At 40.3% G+C, this 19,362-nt stretch overlaps 1 protein-coding gene across 2 annotated transcripts in view; it reads left to right on the forward strand.

Moving 5' to 3' along the window:
• LOC137655672 (3'-5' RNA helicase YTHDC2-like) overlaps positions 1–19,362 on the forward strand; it is a 388,907-nt gene that overhangs the window by 55,565 nt on the left and 313,980 nt on the right. For both annotated transcript variants that reach the window (XM_068389626.1, XM_068389627.1), the window contains exons 6-7: positions 8,482–8,648; positions 13,336–13,430. In XM_068389626.1, the coding sequence (XP_068245727.1) occupies positions 8,482–8,648; positions 13,336–13,430 (262 nt within the window). The remainder of the gene's footprint in view (positions 1–8,481; positions 8,649–13,335; positions 13,431–19,362) is intronic.

The following is a 19,362-nucleotide window of genomic DNA, read 5'->3' on the forward strand; positions in this document are numbered from 1 at the left end:
GCAGACAGCCATTTTCCATTCTCTCAACATGGCCAAACCACCTCAACACATTCATATCCACTCTGGCTGCTAATTCATTTCTTACACCCATTCGCACCCTCACTGCTTCGTTCGTAACCCTATCTACTCGAGATACACAAACCATACTCCTTAGACACTTCATCTCAAACACATTCAATTTCTGTCTCTCTGTCACTTTCATTCCCCACAACTCTGATCCATACATCACAGTTGGTACAATCACTTTCTCATACAGAACTCTCTTTACATTCATGCCCAACCCTCTATTTTTTACTACTCCCTTAATTAACTGCCCCCAACACTTTGCATCCTTCTTTCACTCACTGACGTACATCTGCTTCCACTCCACCGTTTGCTGCAACAACAGACCCCAAGTACTTAAACTGATCCACCTCCTCAAGTAACTCTCCATTCAACATGACATTCAACCTTGCATCACCTTAACCTTCTCGTACATCTCATAACCTTACTCTTACCCACATTAACTCTCAACTTCCTTCTCTCACACACCCTTCCAAATTCTGTCACTAATCGGTCTTCATAAGGACGGATACCTCGCTTAAATGCCAAGAAGCAATAAGACAACCTATGATCCTGAGCCATTTTCTCTATTACATATTTCAGTGAAAGTTCTGTTTTATGTAAATTGAATATTTAAATTCGCTCTTGATTATGATTTCTTGCCATTTGATAAATTTTTAAACCTTCAGTGTTTTCAAAATACTGGAGAATTTAAATATTTAATTTACATTAAACAGAACTTTCACTGGAATATGTATTAGAGAAAATGGCTCAGGATCATAGGTTGTCTTATTGCTTCTTGGCATTTAAGCGAGGTATCCGTCCCTATGAAGACCGATTAGTGACAGAATTTGGCTGTTCTGATGTGTGGAAAAAGGTTTTCTGCCCCTGTATAATTTTTCCCACACCCAAAAGTCATTATTCAATAATAACATAAAAAAGTTGCAAAAAGAAAAGCAAAAGCATTACCCTGATAAGGCATACTGTAATACTGTTCAAAGCCCATAAATTTTCATTTTCAATATTAAACTTACCCGATAATCATGTAGCTGTCAACTCCGTTGCCCGACAGAATTCTATGGAGGGATACGCCAGCTATCACAATACTAGAAGGGGGTGTATTTACCAGCGCCACCTGTGGCCAGGTACTCAAGTACTTCTTGTTGACACCTCCTCAATTATTCCTCTGTCGTGCTTCCGGCAAGACGTTCTGGGATACGCTTATGTTCTTGGAGTATTTTCACGACTTTGGTGAAGTATTTCTCTTTGATTTCGGCTGTCGCTTTACTGGAAACTTCTATATTAGCTTAGTTAGCTTTTGGAATTAATTTGATTAATTATGGTGACGAGAGAGTATGAACTCTCGTTCACCTTTCAATGGCCGACCCTTCCCTTAGACGGAAGTGTTGGTGTCTAAGAGAGTATAGACTCTCTTTCTTAATTTTGCTTAACAAAAGTTATAGATTTATTTTATATCTCTCCGCCTCTTATAGGCCTCTTCGATTAACTTCCTTTTATTATAAACTCATTAAAATTAATTTTTATATTTGTTTATATTCGACCTTCCTAATAGTAGGCGGTCTTTTACCGAAGTTAATAAACTTTGAGCCCGTCATTTCGGTTTTACCTGTTAACATATTATGCTATTTCCGCCACAGAGTTTGAAAGATTTTCCTTGACAGTCTCGTACTGTTTTCAAAGTTGAACTAACGTTTTGTTTTGTCTCTGCAGTTGTTGACGTTCAGAACGTTCAACTTGCACTCTATCGTTACGATAGAGAAAGAATGTTCACGGTTTCACGTTGCAGTAAGAGTAACCGTGTCTAGCGTTTTGTTCATTCTTTCTTAACTTATGGTTTTGATCCTAATAAAGGAACTTTTCAGTTTTTTCCTTTAACAATAATATGTTTTAACGATATATATGATTGGGCTCTTCTCTCAGGTTCTAAGTCAAGAGAGAGAGAGAGAGAGAGAGATAGAGACGGAGGGAGAAAGAGGATAAACGTTTCATTCAAGCCTGCCAGGCGTACGAGTAACGTCGTTATCGTTTTTGCTCTTCTCCCTAGTCTCTTTAGGGGAAGAAACTAAACGTTTCTAGAGTGATCTAGTGTTTAGTCTCTTTCCAACCACTGAATTATCTTTCATTAGATTTTTCTGTTACATTGTAATTCTGTTTTCGCAATTACTAACTTTGAGAAAGGATAGAATTGCGTATTTCAGGTACAAACCACTTAAAGTTTCGAGTTCAGTGAAATAAGTGCAAACAGAAATCAAAGTGATAAGTGATTAGTGCGTGAGGGTACTTTTGTGCGCGCCAGTCGTCCTCCCAGTCCGGGACCTCTTGCAAGCTCCCAAGCCCAGGGGAGAAGCAATGTCGAAGGGCATAAGGGTTCAGCAGGCCTTGATCGGCGCACAGAAGTATTCTCGGTGGTTGTGGGCGTGTCTTACCGAGACCGTCACTCCCACCCGCAGACGATTGAGCCCTTATTTTGCTCGTCTGCAGAAGAGATTAGGGGAGAAAATAAAGGCAGAGTAACGCTGGTCTCAGGTCTCAAGACCTCTTAAACGTTAAGTCCAGACCTATGCCAGACGTACGAAGTTAAAGTTCACAACCCGAATGCAGTCATTGGGTTAGCTCTGACTCTCCTCAGTCATCAGTTGATTACACTCCGCCTAAGAGGAGTAAGGTTCTGCCACAACAGATCTCTGCTGTTAAGGCTTTACCTCAGCAGAACTTAGTGTCTGCCGACCCCAAGTTAACTCTACTGCAGTCCATACAGTCACAACTTTCGGTCTTGATGCGTGAGTGTCGGGCTGAGAGTGTTGCGCCTCCGCCTCCGCCTACACTCCCCCCCGCCTATGATCGCTCCGCCTGATCACAGTACCACCTGCCAGGCGTACGATGTTGTGAACTCTACTACAGTCCATGCAAGCACAGCTTTCGGACTTGATGCGTGAGTGTCGGGCTGAGAGTGTTGCTCCTCCGCCTCCGCCTACACTCCCTCCACCTACACTCGCTCCGCCTGATCACAGTACCATCTGCCAGGCGTACGATGTTGTGGACTCTACTACAGTCCATGCAAGCACAGCTTTCGGACTTGATGCGTGAGTGTCGGGTTGAGAGTGTTGCTCCTCCGCCTCCGACTACACTCCCTCCACCTACACTCGCTCCGCCTGATCGCAGTACCACCTGCCAGGCGTACGATGTTGAGCCACGTGCTGAGTTTGCTGTTCCCTGTGGTGTTCAGCCTCCGCCTTCCTTAAGGCAACCTTTACATTGGGATCAGGAGGATTATACCTCTCTTCCTCCGCCTCCACTTGCTGCTCCACCAGTGATGCAACACTCGGTTGAGGTACAACAACCTCTCCCGTCCATGAGTCAGTCTCCTCAGCTCTTGCTGCAGCGAGCTCAACCCTCCACAAGGCAAGCACCACAACACCTTAGCCTTGCGCCTCAGGAGCCTCAGCTTGCGAGACATTTACCTTGTTCTGCGCAACCTCTTCCTCATCGCGCTCCGCTCACACCACAGGAACTGGAACTTGCTACTCCGCTTCCGCCAACCGCTCAGCAAGCGCAACCCTTGGGTTCAACCACTCATGCTAGGAGTCAGCCTCCTCCACCCATGCGCCTTCCTTCTGCTTGTCTTTTATTCAGCCTTTGCAGACTGAGCCTCAGGTGTTCCCTCATCGGAGTCTTGAAGAGGAAACCACAACTATTGTTGTTCTAGCTCGTTCTGACTCTGCTGTTCAGCATACCTTACCTCCATTTTCATACCATGGTTTAAACCCCATGCAAGCATGCATAAAGCACTCTAGCACTGGTCATGGAATTTCTGAGAAATGTTAAACGCCATGCACACGCTCTGCTTTCCTTACAGCAGGCTCTGCTTACAGCAGGCTCTGCTTACTACATGCTCAGCATTCAGCATGCTCTGCATTCAGCATGCTCTGCATACAACATGCTCTGCATACAGCATGCTCTGCATTCAGCATGCTCTGCATACAACATGCTCTACATACAGCATGCTCTGCATACAGCATACTCTGCATACATCATGCTCTGCATACCTTACCGCATGCTTCTCAACACATCTTGGGTTGTTGCCAACTCACTAGACTGTCAAGCAGTTTCATAACGTTGCCTTCTAGTCTGCTGCTTTTGCACCAGTGAACCCTCACTCAGAGAACTTAGCTTTTCTAGGATAAGGTCCCTGTAGATGAGAAAGTTCTTTTCTCCCTCCTTCTGATATTCCCTTGAGGACTCTGTCATTTGGAGGGAGCCTTTAGCTGCATAACCTCTTATGGACTTTTATTTAAGCATAACATGCTTACAGGGAAGGTAATGGTTCCACTTCAGCCGCTAATCCCGTCTGTTACCACACCTGCTCCCATAGACCTTGAGCTGTGTTGCATGACATGCAGTCCAATCTTAGTCCTTGTTAGAGGATTTTTTGTTTACGGAGTCAATGTGTCACGGGGAAGACGTTCAACAACCAACAGAAGGGACTTGTTGTGACGCAGTGCGGCAACCTCAGCAACCCGTTAAGGAGTTGTCTGTACGACCCAGACAGTCTAGACAGATTCGGGTTGTCACTGTACTTCCTCGCTTGCCCATGATTGACAGTTTACAGACTGTGCAGCAGTATCATGATCTTGTGTCCGGCTCCGTCAGACGACTGGCTTTTAAGAGCTCCCACAAGTCGTCGCTGTCTGGAGATTTTCAAATGGACTATGGATCTGACCAAGGAACTGGGCCTCCTGGTCAATTTTGAGGAGTCTCAGCTCGTTCCATCCCAGACCATTGTCTCCTTGGGTATGGATCTTCAGAGTCGAGCTTTTCGGACTTGTCCGTCGGCCCCAAGGATCTTCCAAGCCCTAGAATGCATCCAGAGCATGCTGAGAAGGAACCGATGCTTAGTCAGGCAGTGGATGAGTCTAACAGGGACACTTTCATCGCTGGCCCTGTTCATCGAGTTAGGGAGACTCCACCTCCGCCCCCTTCAGTATCATCTAGCTGCTCACTGGATAAAGGACATGACGCTAGAGACGGGCTCAGTTCCTGTTTCCGAAGAGATGAGGTCTACTCTAACGTGGTGGAAGAACAGCATTCTTCTCAAGGAAGGTCTACCATTGGCTGTTCAGACCCCCGACCACCGTCTCTTCTCGGACGCATCGGACACGGGCTGGGGTGCGACACTGGACGGACAGGAATGCTCGGGAACATGGAATCAGGAGCAAAGGACACTTCACATCTATTGCAAGGAGTTGTTGGCAGTTCATCTGGCCTTGATAAACTTCAAGTCCCTCCAGCTTAACAAGGTGGTGGAGGTGAACTCCGACTACACCACAGCCTTGGCTTACATCTCCAAGCAGGGAGGGACTCATTCGAGGAAGTTGTTCTAGATCGCAAGGGACCTCCTCATTTGGTCAAAAGATCGAAAGCTCACGCTGGTAACGAGGCTCATTCAGGGCGATATGAATGTCATGGCAGATCGCCTCAGCCGGAAGGGTCAGGTCTTCCCCACAGAGTGGACCCTTCACAAGAATGTTTGCAGCAGACTTTGGGCCCTGTGGGGTCAGCCAACCATAGATCTATTCGCTACCTCGATGACCAAGAGGCTCCTCTTGTATTGTTCTCCGATTCCAGACCCAGCAGCAGTTCGCGTGGATGCCTTTCTGCTGGATTGGTCCCATCTCGACCTGTATGCATTCCCGCCGTTCAAGATTGTCAACAGGGTACTTCAGAAGTTCGCCTCTCACAAAGGGACACGGCTGACGTTGGTTGCTCCCCTCTGGCCGCGAGAGAATGGTTCACCGAGGTACTGCAATGGCTGGTCGATATTCCCAGGACTCTTCCTCCTAGAGTGGACCTTCTGCGTCAACCTCACGTAAAGAAGGTACACCCAAACCTCCACGCTCTTCGTCTGACTGCCTTCAGACTATCGAAAGACTCTCAAGAGCTAGAGGCTTTTCGAAGGAGGCAGCCAGAGCGATTGCCAGAGCAAGGACGACATCCACTCTCAGAGTCTATCAGTCTTAATGGGAAGTCTTCCGAAGCTGGTGCAAGGCCAATGCAGTTTCCTCAACCAGTACCACTGTAACCCAGATTGCTGACTTCCTGTTACATCTAAGGAACGTAAGATCCCTATCAGCTCCTACGATCAAGGGTTACAGAAGTATGTTGGCAGCGGTTTTCCGCCACAGAGGCTTGGATCTTTCCTCCAACAAAGATCTACAGGACCTCCTTAGGTCTTTTGAGACCTCAAAGGAACGTCGGTTGTCCACTCCAGGCTGGAATCTAGACGTGGTCCTAAGGTTCCTAATGTCATCAGGATTTGAACCGCTCCAATCAGCCTCTTTTAAGGACCTCACATTAAAAACTCTTTTCCTCGTGTGCTTAGCAACAGGTAAAAGAGTAAGTGAGATCCACGCCTTCAGCAGGAACATAGGTTTCACATCTGAAACGGCTACATGTTCCTTGCAGCTCGGTTTTTTGGCTAAAAACGAGCTTCCTTCCCGTCCTTGGCCTAAGTCGTTCGAGATCCCAAGCCTGTCCAACATGGTGGGGAACGAACTGGAGAGAGTACTTTGCCCAGTTAGAGCTCTTAAGTACTATCTAAGAAGGTCAAAACCATTACGAGGACAATCAGAAGCCTTATGGTGTGCTATCAAGAAGCCTTCTCTACCAATGTCTAAGAACTCAGTTTCTTACTACATCAGGCTTCTGATTAGAGAAGCAAATTCTCATCTGAAGGAAGAAGACCTTGCTTTGCTGAAGGTAAGGACACATGAAGTGAGAGCTGTGGCTACTTCAGTGGCCTTCAAACAGAACCGTTCTCTGCAGAGTGTTATGGATGCAACCTATTGGAGAAGCAAGTCAGTGTTCGCATCATTCTATCTCAAAGATGTCCAGTCTCTTTACGAGTACTGCTACACCCTGGGTCCATTCGTAGCAACGAATGCAGTAGTAGGCGAGGGCTCAGCCACTACATTCCCATAATCCCATAACTTTTTAACCTTTCTCTTGAATACTTTTTATGGGTTGTACGGTCGGCTAAGAAGCCTTCCACATCCTTGTTGATTTGGCGGGTGGTCAATTCTTTCTTGAGAAGCGCCAAGGTTAAAGGTTGTGATGAGGTCCTTTAGTATGGGTTGCAGCCCTGTATACTTTAGCACCTTTGAGTTGATTCAGCCTCCCAAGAGGAACGCTGCGCTCAGTAAGGAAGACGATCTTATTAAAGGCAGAGTAACGGTTCAAGTCGACTTCCTTACCAGGTACTTATTATTTCATTGTTATTGTGGATAACTGATTATATGAAATACGGGATACTTAGCTATCCTTTAGTCTTGTACACTGGTTTTTCACCCACCCCCCTGGGTGTGAATCAGCTACATGATTATCGGGTAAGTTTAATATTGAAAAATGTTATTTTTATTAATAAAATTAATTTTTGAATATACTTACCCGATAATCATGATTTAATCGACCCTCCCTTCCTCCCCATAGAGAACCAGTGGACCGAGGAATAATTGAGGAGGTGTCAACAAGAAGTACTTGAGTACCTGGCCACAGGTGGCGCTGGTAAATACACCCCCTTCTAGTATTGTGATAGCTGGCGTATCCCTCCATAGAATTCTGTCGGGCAACGGAGTTGACAGCTACATGATTATCGGGTAAGTATATTCAAAAATTTATTTTATTAATAAAAATAACATTTCTATAGTCTATTCAATAAATCTCAAAAGATTAAACTTTGAAACCCGGTATCTCAAAATATGAAATTTTTGTAGCAAAATTGTCACTGTATTACAGTAGTTACATTAATATTGACTGAATTTCATTCATATTTGAAAAGAGGGCAATTTTGTAGTGTACAATCTACACAATCACTGTTTGACAAATGAAAAACTTCCTTTTGAAAAATAGTCAACTTTAAAAGTAACTTTTATACATTGATGAAATAATGTGTATGTAAAATTAATATGTACAGTACATCTTTTTGTATATAAAATGATCTTCAAATGGTTTTTAAATAAAAAAATAGGCTTAGAAACAAAAAAGTAGATATAGTTTGAAGTCATTCTAAAGTAACATTGTTTTAATAGGGTTGAGTCACTTTTAGTGCAAAATTTAAAAGTGTATTTTTAGGCCCCTATAATGGGTTTTTTCTTAATTTATTTGTCATGTGGCACCCTAGATAGTACCAAAGGTTCCTTTTATATGTCTCCCATCCATAATTTTTTGTATTCTAATATTGCTGCTCAATTTATTTACATTTTCCTTGCTCCAGGTTTTACGTTTTATTTTAGAACAATCTTTTGGGAGAGTCCCAGAGACCAAAATTGTGATTCACTTGTCTAAACTAATTCATTATAATGTATTAATAACAATGTCCTTCTTTAATTGAAGAGAGTCTATGTAAATTGTGGTGTTTTGCAGGTGCCTCAGATGCTACTACAAGAAGCATCAACTCTTGGGAAGCCTTGTCGTATATTTTGTACTCAACCAAGAAGAATCTCTGCATTGACTATAGCAGAAAGAGTTGCTGCTGAACGTGGTGAAAAAGTGGGCTATACTGTTGGTTATCAGATCAGACTTGAGAGCAAGTAAGTATACTGTGTTGATAAGGACTTGATTAAAGTCACTTTTTTTTTTTTTTTTTTTTTAACTTTATTGCATTGCTATATTTGTACTATTGTTAACAACTACATTGTTAGTATACCACATTATTTTTATAGTACTGTACAGTATTTCAACATCGTTATTTCAGTTGGTCTTACCCAATATTCATAATGCTATAAGCTTTTATTACATACTTCTGGATGACAAACGTTTTAAAATTAAAGGATTTGTAGAGGATGTGACTAATTCATGTTTATCCTAGTAGATACTATTATTTGTTTATCATAATAGATATTACTATTGTGTTAGTTATGGCCCATCTTTGCTTTGTCAATTACCCCATTGACATCTAGTTTTGTGATTTTTTTTTTCTCTTGTGTTGTGCCTTTATTCCGACTTTTAAAGAGTGGTGTGATTTCTGTAAATGTTATACCTTTATGTTCATGTCTTTCTGAGTTATGAATTTGCTTTATCTGTAATGACATATATGAAAGACTAATTGACTTTTGTAAGATTTCTATTTCCTATAGAGGCAAAGATTGTATGATACAGGAGTGATGAGATGAATTTAGGGATATCCTTGACCAAGCAGTAGTAGCTTATGCTTATTATATGACCACAATGGAGCAAGACAAGACAGTGAATAGAGTTAACCCTCTCAATCTCAGCCCTACCCAAATAAGTTTATCATTATGCCCCGTGTTTTTTCTTAACTCGTCACATAATTTAGTGTGAGATTTTAACATTTTATTTAGCTGAATAAGTTTCATTCCAATTTATATACAGTTTGACTTATTCTTTGAGGACATTTATACTTGTGTAATTGATAAAAAGAAAAGTTACTGGACGTAAAATAGTCGTACTGTATAGGAGTAAAGATTACTGAATTAGATATTCTACTTCAGTGATCTTTACTCCTGATACAGTATGACTTATATGATTCAGAAAGGTAAAGTCAAGTTACCAATACTGAAGTTACCAATTTGCAGGTGGTAGCATATCTGAGAACTGGGTTTTGGTTAGACTACTTACTTTAATAGCTTGATTAATTCTTTTAATGTTCATGATGGGAATCTGATTCATTCTGGGGCTTTCATTTCTCCCTCACAAATATCCCTTGTTTTATCAACAGGAGTAAAAGCAGAAAGGATCACAGAATTCAATGACTTCCTGCAGCTTTTATGAGCGAGTACATGCCAGTCAGTATGGGGAGCAAACACAACATTCCAGACCTGCTTGCCTATTTTGCTCATGATCTACCAAAACTCACCCCTTACTAGCAGGAATGAAAGATGTAAAAGCTGCCAAGGTTGACAGATTTTTACAGTCTACGAGGAATTTGAGACCGGTTTTCATGGTTGGTTCCCTAGACAGAATTCAGACCATCCACAGCTAGTTATGTACTGTCCGTCATAAAAACGATGACCACTGTATCCCTGTAGACTTGAAGGTCACATACTTTTAGATCCATTCTCTCTGTCCTACAGGAGGTTTTCTCTGTTTCATCTTTGGGGAAAGTAGCTACCAATTCTCTGCTTCAGACTGGCTACCTCTACCAAGTGATCATCCTGGTATTTTAACCACTTTCAATCGGCACATGTTTACCAACGGGTCTCAGCAGTTGCCTCCTTTTACCCTCTTTCAGGGGAATTACTTCAGCATTGAAAGAGACTGCCTTTTGTCTAGATCGGTGAATTGAAGATTTACCAAATAAGGTTCTTTAGGACTCCCAGGTAGACGGTGCAATATATGGGCTTAACTTGACATGACAGCTATGGGATCTCCTTGTAAACAATCATAGTAACAGTGTAAACATAACTGTTACAACACTGCCTTCCAGATCAACAAAGACAATGCCTGCTGACTTCCTTCCTTGGCAATCGCTCCAATAGTTTGTGAAGTTTTACTGGTTTACCTTTCAGTTTTGGGTGACTTCATGAATATGGGGTTATCTACCCTAGTAGTTGCATGATGAACTCTTATCATGATATGTTTCTCCTCTAAGAGCTTACCATCCATACCATCCTCAAAGGCTCTTTGCTTATTGAACTTCCTTTTGTTAATCTTACAAGGCCAGCGAATCTTCACGTTTAGGTCCCCAGTTGCTTACTGTAACCTGACATCCATAGTTGGATCTGGTGGTCATATTGTCAGTCCTTAATGTTCACTCTACCTTACAGAGTCAAGATCCTCTTGTAGAACCTAGATTTCCTTATTTGCTCTGGGTCATTCTGCTGTTAAACCCTTGCATTTCTGTAATCCTAGTTGTTCTTATAAATATCTTGAGATATTTTGGAAAGAAGTGAAGAGAGTAAGGAAGGCTGGCTCAAGAATGGAAGAGACAGTGAAAGATGGAAATGGAAGGTTGTTAAAAGGAGAGGAGGCAAGGAAAAGATGGGCGGAATATTTTGAAAGTTTACTGAATGTTGAGGATAATAGGGAGGCAGATATAATTGCTGTTGCAAGTGTTGAGGTGCCAGTGATGGGAGATGAGAATGAGAGAGAGATTACAATAGAGGAAGTGAGGAGAGCACTAGATGAAACGAGAGTAGGAAAAGCATCTGGTATGGATGGTGTGAGAGCTGAGATGTTGAAGGAGGGGGTGTGACTGTACTTGAATGGTTGGTGAGATTGTTTAATATGTGTTTTGTGTTGTCAATGGTACCAGTAGATTGGGTTTGTGCATGTATTGTACCACTATATAAGGGTAAGGGAGATGTGCATGAGTGTTGTAATTCAAGAGGTATTAGTTTGTTAAGCATAGTGTGAAAAGTGTATGGTAGAGTATTGATTAATAGGATCAAGGATAAAACAGAGAATGCAATCTTAGAAATACAGGGTGGTTTTAGAAGAGGTAGGGGTTGTATGAATCAGATTTTTACAGTTAGGCAGATATGCGAGAAATATTTAGCAAAAGGTAAGGAGGTGTATGTTGCGTTTATGGATCTGGAGAAAGCGTATGATAGAGTTGATAGGGAAGCAATGTGGCATGTGATGAGGTTATATGGAGTTGGTGGAAGGTTGTTGCAAGCAGTGAAAAGTTTCTACAAAGGTAGTAAAGCATGTGTTAGGATAGGAAATGAAGTGAGTGATTGGTTTCCGGTGAGGATAGGAAATGAAGTGAGTGATTGGTTTCCGTTGAGAGTGGGGCTGAGACAGGGATGTGTGATGTCGCCGTGGTTGTTTAACTTGTATGTTGATGGAGTGGTGAGAGAGGTGAATGTTCGAGTGCTTGGACGAGGATTAAAACTGGTAGACGAGAATGACCATGAATGCGAGGTAAATCAGTTTTTGTTTGCGGATGATACTGTACTGGTTGCAGACACAGAAGAGAAGCTTGGACGATTAGTGACAGAATTTGGAAGAGTGTGTGAGAGAAGGAAGTTGAGAGTTAATGTGGGTAAGAGTAAGGTTATGAGATGTACGAGAAGGGAAGGTGGTGCAAGGTTGAATGTCATGTTGAATGGAGAGTTACTTGAGGAGGTGGATGAGTTTAAGTACTTGGGGTCTGTTGTTGCAGCAATTGGTGGAGTGGAAGCAGATGTACGTCAGAGAGTGAATGAAGGTTGCAAAGTGTTGGGGGCAGTTAAGGGAGTAGTAAAAAATAGAGGGTTGGGCATGAATGTAAAGAGAGTTCTATATGAGAAAGTGATTGTACCAACTGTGATGTATGGATCGGAGTTGTGGGGAATGAAATTGATGGAGAGACAGAAATTGAATGTGTTTGAGATGAAGTGTCTAAGGAGTATGGCTGGTGTATCTCGAGTAGATAGGATTAGGAACGAAGTGGTGAGAGTGAGAACGGGTGTAAGAAATGAGTTAGCAGCTAGAGTGGATATGAATGTGTTGAGGTGGTTTGGCCATGTTGAGAGAATGGAAAATGGATGTCTGCTAAATAAGGTGATGAATGCAAGAGTTGATGGGAGAAGTACAAGAGGAAGGCCAAGGTTTGGGTGGATGGATGGAGTGAAGGAAGCTCTGGGTGATAGGAGGATAGATGTGAGAGAGGCAAGAGAGCGTGCTAGAAATAGGAATGAATGGCGAGCGATTGTGACGCAGTTCCGGTAGGCCCTGCTGCTGCCTCCGATGCCTTAGATGACCGCGGAGGTAGCAGCAGTAGGGGATTCAGCATTATGAAGCTTCATCTGTGGTGGATAATGTTGGAGGGTGGGCTGTGACACCCTAGCAGTACCAGCTGAACTCGGTTGAGTCCCTTGTTAGGCTGGGAGGAACGTAGAGAGTAGAGGTCCCCTTTTTGTTTTTGTTTCTTTGTTGATGTCGGCTACCCCCCAAAATTGGGGAAAGTGCCATGGTATATGTATGTATGTATTTTATATTCCCTATTCATTACTTCTTGTAAAGTTTCATTTCCTTTCCTCACTTTTACCCAGTTAGAGCTTTGGCTATTTTTTCCCTGTGGGAGCCCTTTGGCTTATAGCATCCTGCTTTTCCAACTAGGATTGTAGCAGATGATAGATCCAAAGAATTTTCTTTGTCAGAATTTTGAGATTATCCAGTCAAGTTTTTACAGATTTGCATTGTATTAAATGAGAACTAATGTATTTATTAAAAACCAACCCTTTGTGCCTACAATCAGTATTCTTGTTGAAATATTAATCATGATATATTTCCTTAACATACCATTCTAAATTCTCTCTCTTCTTTTAACAGATTATCTCCCAAGACTTTGTTAACTTTCTGCACAAATGGAGTATTGTTAAGGACACTTATGGGAGGAGACTCATCGTTGGCCAGCGTGACTCATAGTAAGTTAATTTTAAGGTGCATGCCATACCGCCATTCTCCTTTCAATCAAAATAAGAACATTTTATAATAAGTTAATTTTAATGTGCATGCCATACCGCCATTCTCCTTTCAATCAAAATAAGAACATTTTTGTAATGCTTAGCTGTATTATAAATCAATGTTCAAATAAGCATATATATTAGAATATTGTAACTTAGATTTTTCAAGGATTTGCAAAATAATTTTGTGACCTGGTTTCATTTATGGGGGGATAAATGAATTATCTCTGGATTTTCCCTGGAAAAGTAAGAATTAAATGCCTGAGTTCTCTTATTTCTCTGAACCTCCTTTAATGTTCATATTGCTTCTTCTCTTAAAGATTGGTTTTATTGACATTTATCCCTGAAACTAAAATCTTCCATTTTCTTTCCTTTTAATAGACTTATGCTTCAAGTAAAAGGGTGAGACAATCTAGCTGTTGATGGCAAGAAGCAAAGCTGGGCACATGCACAGCCAGAACCGTTGTCTTTTTCAATTTGTGTCACATTAGACTGGTAGTCCCGTACTCTAGATTGTTAGGTTTTCAGTGTGTTTAAAGCTATCTTCCTTTACATTTGTTAGCAACTACTGTGTAGATTGGTCAAGGGAATTATTTATCGATGTTCATGATCCACATTCACTTTGTGTTTTGTGTCAGGGATAGTATATTTAGGGATTTAAATAATCTTCGTGAGGAGTGCGAAGGCTTCACTGTTCTTCTCATGAAAAAATTGTTTCTATAATTGCTAACTAAATCAAAAGTTCCGAGTGCAAAAGGAGACTTGCTTTTCATTCAAGGGGAAATCCAGAGAAGACCAGACTAGTTGTTTATAGCAGGGAAGAGGGAAATACGGACATGTCAGCACCAAACTCAAGTAAAGAACTTGACCAATCAAGTTTTGATAGTGATGAGCTTCAAAAACTCTTAACTACTATATCTTTTTTTTTGTGAAATCTCAGTCCATTGAGTCTTCATGTAAAGGTAGTAATTTTGATCTTACCTTCCCTATTTCTAACCCTAAGCTGACTTGTCAAGTAAGGGTTATGATGGTATAGTGTTATAAAATTGAGAGCCTCAAACTTTATTTACTGGAGACCCTTATGCTGTGAAACTCTTGCATTACTGCAGTCCTGGCCACTATTTTAGACAACTAGATTGCGAGGCAGAAAAGGTTGATAGCCTAGATTCCAATATCACTAAAATCATTGAAGTAAGCTCTCGAAAGTAAACTTGTATTATATGTGGATGGTGTAGCATATTGTATGATTCCTTTAGCACAAATGTTTCTGATAAAGTTAGATAAAATTGATTGTTAGCTCATTACAGGTTTACTTAAATAAGGTAAATGTAGCCGCTGCTACTTCTACTAACGAAACAAGTTTCTTGAAAAACAAATGCGCAGCAGCTCCTGCACAAAAATATAGAGAAATGGGAAAACCACCAAGTAATGTCTTGGTTCTTGCTTTTGATTGGGAAGATGAGGATGAATAAAACACAGAGGAAAAGACCAAGTATGATGAAGTATCGCCCTTTCAAACCTTGGGTATGGTATGAAGTGGACCGTCTGAGAAGTATACTCATATTTCACTGATGGTGGAGAATGTAAATTTCCTTTCCAATGTATAATACTTATTTCTCATGCAAGATGAATAAACAAGTGAACAAAAAACAAACACATCACAAACAAACAAAGATTGATATGGAGCTTTTGAGTAGTAACCCCCATACCTTGGATATGTTGACTCCCGCATTTCACAGTTGATGGCCTTTGCTAGTACCGGTAAGGAAAGTCTCTGACTCTAATGCTCTGGCCATATTTTCCCTTTGTGGTGACAACCTAAGGATACCCTATAGTTTCAGGGTTTACCTATAGGAACCTTTTATTCCTCCTTCCCCACAATGCCAAGGGAATAAAATACCTGCCTGTACAAATATGAATTTAAAGTTTTGTACAGACATTCCTCATAATGCTCATTATGAAGATTTATTCAATCTTTTGAAACCTTTTAAAGAAATAGAAAAAATAAAATTAAAAGGTCAAAAGTCAAGCATGATTTTGAGGCTTATATTACGTATGCTGATTCTTGAAAAGCTAAGATTGCTTTTTCAAGGGTAAAAAATGGCAAAGTTTCTGACCTCTCCTTTTAAGTGAAATCTTAAGGGAAGCAACTCTACCCCACTAAAACAATGTTGTTTTCGGGTAATTTCAAACTATACCTCCTTTATTGTTTTTCAACCAGTTTTCATCATTTAAAAACCCTTTTAAAGATAATTTCATTTGCTAAATTTTTATAGAATCATTTTTTTATCAGTCCTCATTTTTTACATGTATTTTTTTCAAACATATTGGCAATGTTTTTAAATATTGCCATTATTCATATAGTGTTTTTAATTACTTTTGCAAATTGCTTCTCTAAAGATTTAGAATATAAAATTTCCCAACTTTTCGTATTTGAATGTTAAATATTCATTGATAAAAAAAAGTAGTTTGGTTTTTCTTATGAAAATTTCATGGTTTGGGATATCGACCTTTAAAGTTTTTTTAGGAATCGTCTGACTGACTTATTATGGGTCAGTTTGGAGTTTGAAGGGTAGTTAAACTTCACCAGTAGGGATCACATGGACAGGATTCCTATATTTCAAGGTTATTTATCATTTAGTGGTGAGCACCACCCCTTTAATTCAGAAACATTACGCTACATATATCAAATGCCTACATGAGTATGACATTCCTAGCATAATATATTCTTGTCTGCTAACTATTTGGGCAACTTTCATTCTTCAGGCGTACTTAACTGTCATCTTCAATACCTAATACATCATTTAAAGGTTAAAGGTGTCTGGTTTCAGTTCCAGTTCCATCAGAATAGATGCTCACCAGAACGTTAGCCGGGCAAGCCCAACCCCCCACTGTGGTGCCCTACCACAGCAGTAGCCTCCCCAGTAAACAGCTTAAACTCACGGCCCTGGGCGGGGATCGATCTCTTGCCACGCGAATGCGAGGCAAACACGTTACCACTGTACTAGCCAGGAGGCTTTTAGCATAAATATAACATAAAATTGTAATTATATAAACAAGCAAACAAAGAAATACTGGCTTCCATTTTTTAATTTTTTTATTTTTAGTGATCAGCTGAATGTACTGTATATTATGCACAAGTATTGGCTTTTAGTGATAATTTCCCTCAACACTGGGGATTATGAAATCATATTGTTTACTAAGCAGCGGTGAGACCCTTCCCTCAAATATCAAAATATATATGCTATATGTACCAAATGCCTGTACATGAGTAAGACAGTACTATCATAATATATTCATGTCTATTTTCTGGGCAAATTTTATGCTTTAAGCATATTTAGTTACCATCTCTGACACTTTTTCATCGTTCAGTATAATTTTAACATGAAAATTGTAAACATATAAGCAAACTGAAATTTGATAGATATAACTTAGAGAAACGCAACATACTTTTTTCAGGACACGATCAAAAGAAATAAACTACGATCTTTATCATTAGCCTTGATGAAAGAAAATGGTTCAGGTGAAGGTTATGGGAGAGTACATTAAGTATCTTCACCTCAAATTCCTGAAGAAATATTCATTTATCACATATGCTGATAAGAAAAGGGTTACATAATTACCGTATGCACATATGTAAATATAAATCAAATTATTTTCACTAAAAATTATATTAGAAACAGAAAATATAGACATTCTCTTAGCCGAAATTGCAATAATCTGAATTTCCCAAATCCCAGGCAGAGGTCAAGAGTAATGCCCCCTTAAAAGTGTTATCAATTTTGAGTTTGATTATAAAGTAAACCTAAGTGAACTGCCTTGTATGGAGAAATTTTGGAAATAGCTCTTACGATCATACTCGAGTCAGTTTGGCATGTAGGATCATACTTGAGCTAATTTGGTATGTAGGATCATACTTGAGCCAATTTGGTATGTTGTATAATACAGGGAAAGATGTAATAACATTATCAATAGTAATAAATGCCTAGAAAATAAAGTTGTTGCTATTCCTCAAGGAGATTTGAAATTCTATGGATGTAGTCTGCTGGTCAAAACCTGGTAGTGAAATTCAGGCAGCATTATTGAGTAATTGTAAATCCTTTCCATCAGCTGTTATCCTTTGGTCTTTTTTCATCACACTTAACCATGCAAAGGGAATAATTTATTATAGGGATCTGTATAAGTTTCAGAAGAGGATATGCCCAAGGGTCCAACAGGGAAAATGATCGAGTGAGGATAGGAAATAAGGAAAGAGATAGCAAGAGAACTCTTACCCAAGACAGTGGAAGACAGTGGAACAGAGACTATGGCACTACCCAAGACTAGAAAACAAGAGTTTGATTTTGGAGTGTCCTTCTGGAAGAGTTGCTTACCATAGTTATAGAGTCACTTCCACCCTTGCTAAAGTGGAAAGTAGCCACTAAACAATTACACTGCAGTAGTTAAACTCTTGAGTGAAGAAGGTTTTTTTTCCATCCTTGTGTAGTCATTTTTATGAGGAAAGAGGAGAATGTGTAAAGAATAGCCAAGATTATTCAGTGTATGTGTAGGCAAAAAGAAAATGAGCCATTAACAGGGGGATCCAATGTAATATCTGGCCAGTCAAAGGACCCAATAACTCTCAAGCAGTAGTATCTTAATCGGTGGCTGATGCCCTGGCCAACCTACTACACTACCTAATGAGATAAAATCCGGGAGTAAGTGGTTGACCTTTCCTAATCGAAGGAAGTTTCAATTTTAAAGAAGAGTTATGAACAATCTTGTTCTCCAAGAGAACTCAAAGTCCCTCTCTTGGAATGTAATGACAGTTCTCAGGTCTTTAAAAAGGGCCTTTTACGAACCACGCAAACAAGGTTTGGGTCGGAACCTGTCCCTCAAAGTCATCTTTATTTTTGCTTTGTCTTCAGCAAAATGAGTAAGCAAGGTACACGGACTGTCATATGTTGTCAACCATTCTGAGGGTTGGAGAGAAGTATTATTTTCCTTCATTCCTGAATTCATAGCCAAAGCATAAAACTCTGCTGTAAATGACCCAAGATTCAAATTATTTTTCATTTCTTTCCTTAAGGAAGTAACTGATTTATGAGTTGCTTCTATGCCCTGTGAGGGCACTAAATCGCTACCTCAAAAGGACTCGGCTTTTCATACCATGACTGCGGAATCTTTTTATCAGTGTAGGCATGCTCAAAAAGAAAAGCTCCAAAACTTCTAGCTTAGAGAAACCATAAACAGCGTGCTAAACCAAACAACATGCAATCCAGAACAATCGGCATAGGCACCCATTCACGAAGTCAGAGGAGTTGGTTCGACGTTAGAATTCTGGAAAAACGTGTCGGTAGGCCAAGTTCTGAAGACGGAAGGTTGGTGATGTCAGGTGACCTTAAGATGCCGTACTGCGTAGCCTATTCTTTTGATTCTAAGATGGAAGCGTTTATTCCCTTGATGAGGGTAATGATGGATATCAATATGAAAACATCTTTTTACTGAGCATTATATTATAGACATCATATCCTATTAGGATGTAGATTCTTCTCTAACCACTTACATGTCTTTGACATTAACCTAACCATATCTCCTGAAACTATTGATAAGAAGTGAATTGAAATCAACATTTGCTCCTCATGAGAGCCGATTGCTTAGACATCTCAGGAGTTTAAACCAGCCAGTTGGGTTATAGGAACCTCATCCCTCCTTTGGATAAGTCATGTATGAAAAGAAAAAGTTTTGTATCAGAGTAGGAACAAATCACAAATTTAAAAAAAGTGTCATTTGTATTTTTCCTAATTATACAAACCTAAGTCATTGAAGTTATACTTTCTGTCTCATCTACCCTGCAAGTTTTAGGTGAAGGTTAAAGTGACTTTTCAGTGAGCTGACATGAGGGCTGGGCTTA

The sequence above is a fragment of the Palaemon carinicauda genome, chromosome 16, assembly GCF_036898095.1.
Source record: "Palaemon carinicauda isolate YSFRI2023 chromosome 16, ASM3689809v2, whole genome shotgun sequence".
Lineage (NCBI taxonomy): Eukaryota > Metazoa > Arthropoda > Malacostraca > Decapoda > Palaemonidae > Palaemon > Palaemon carinicauda.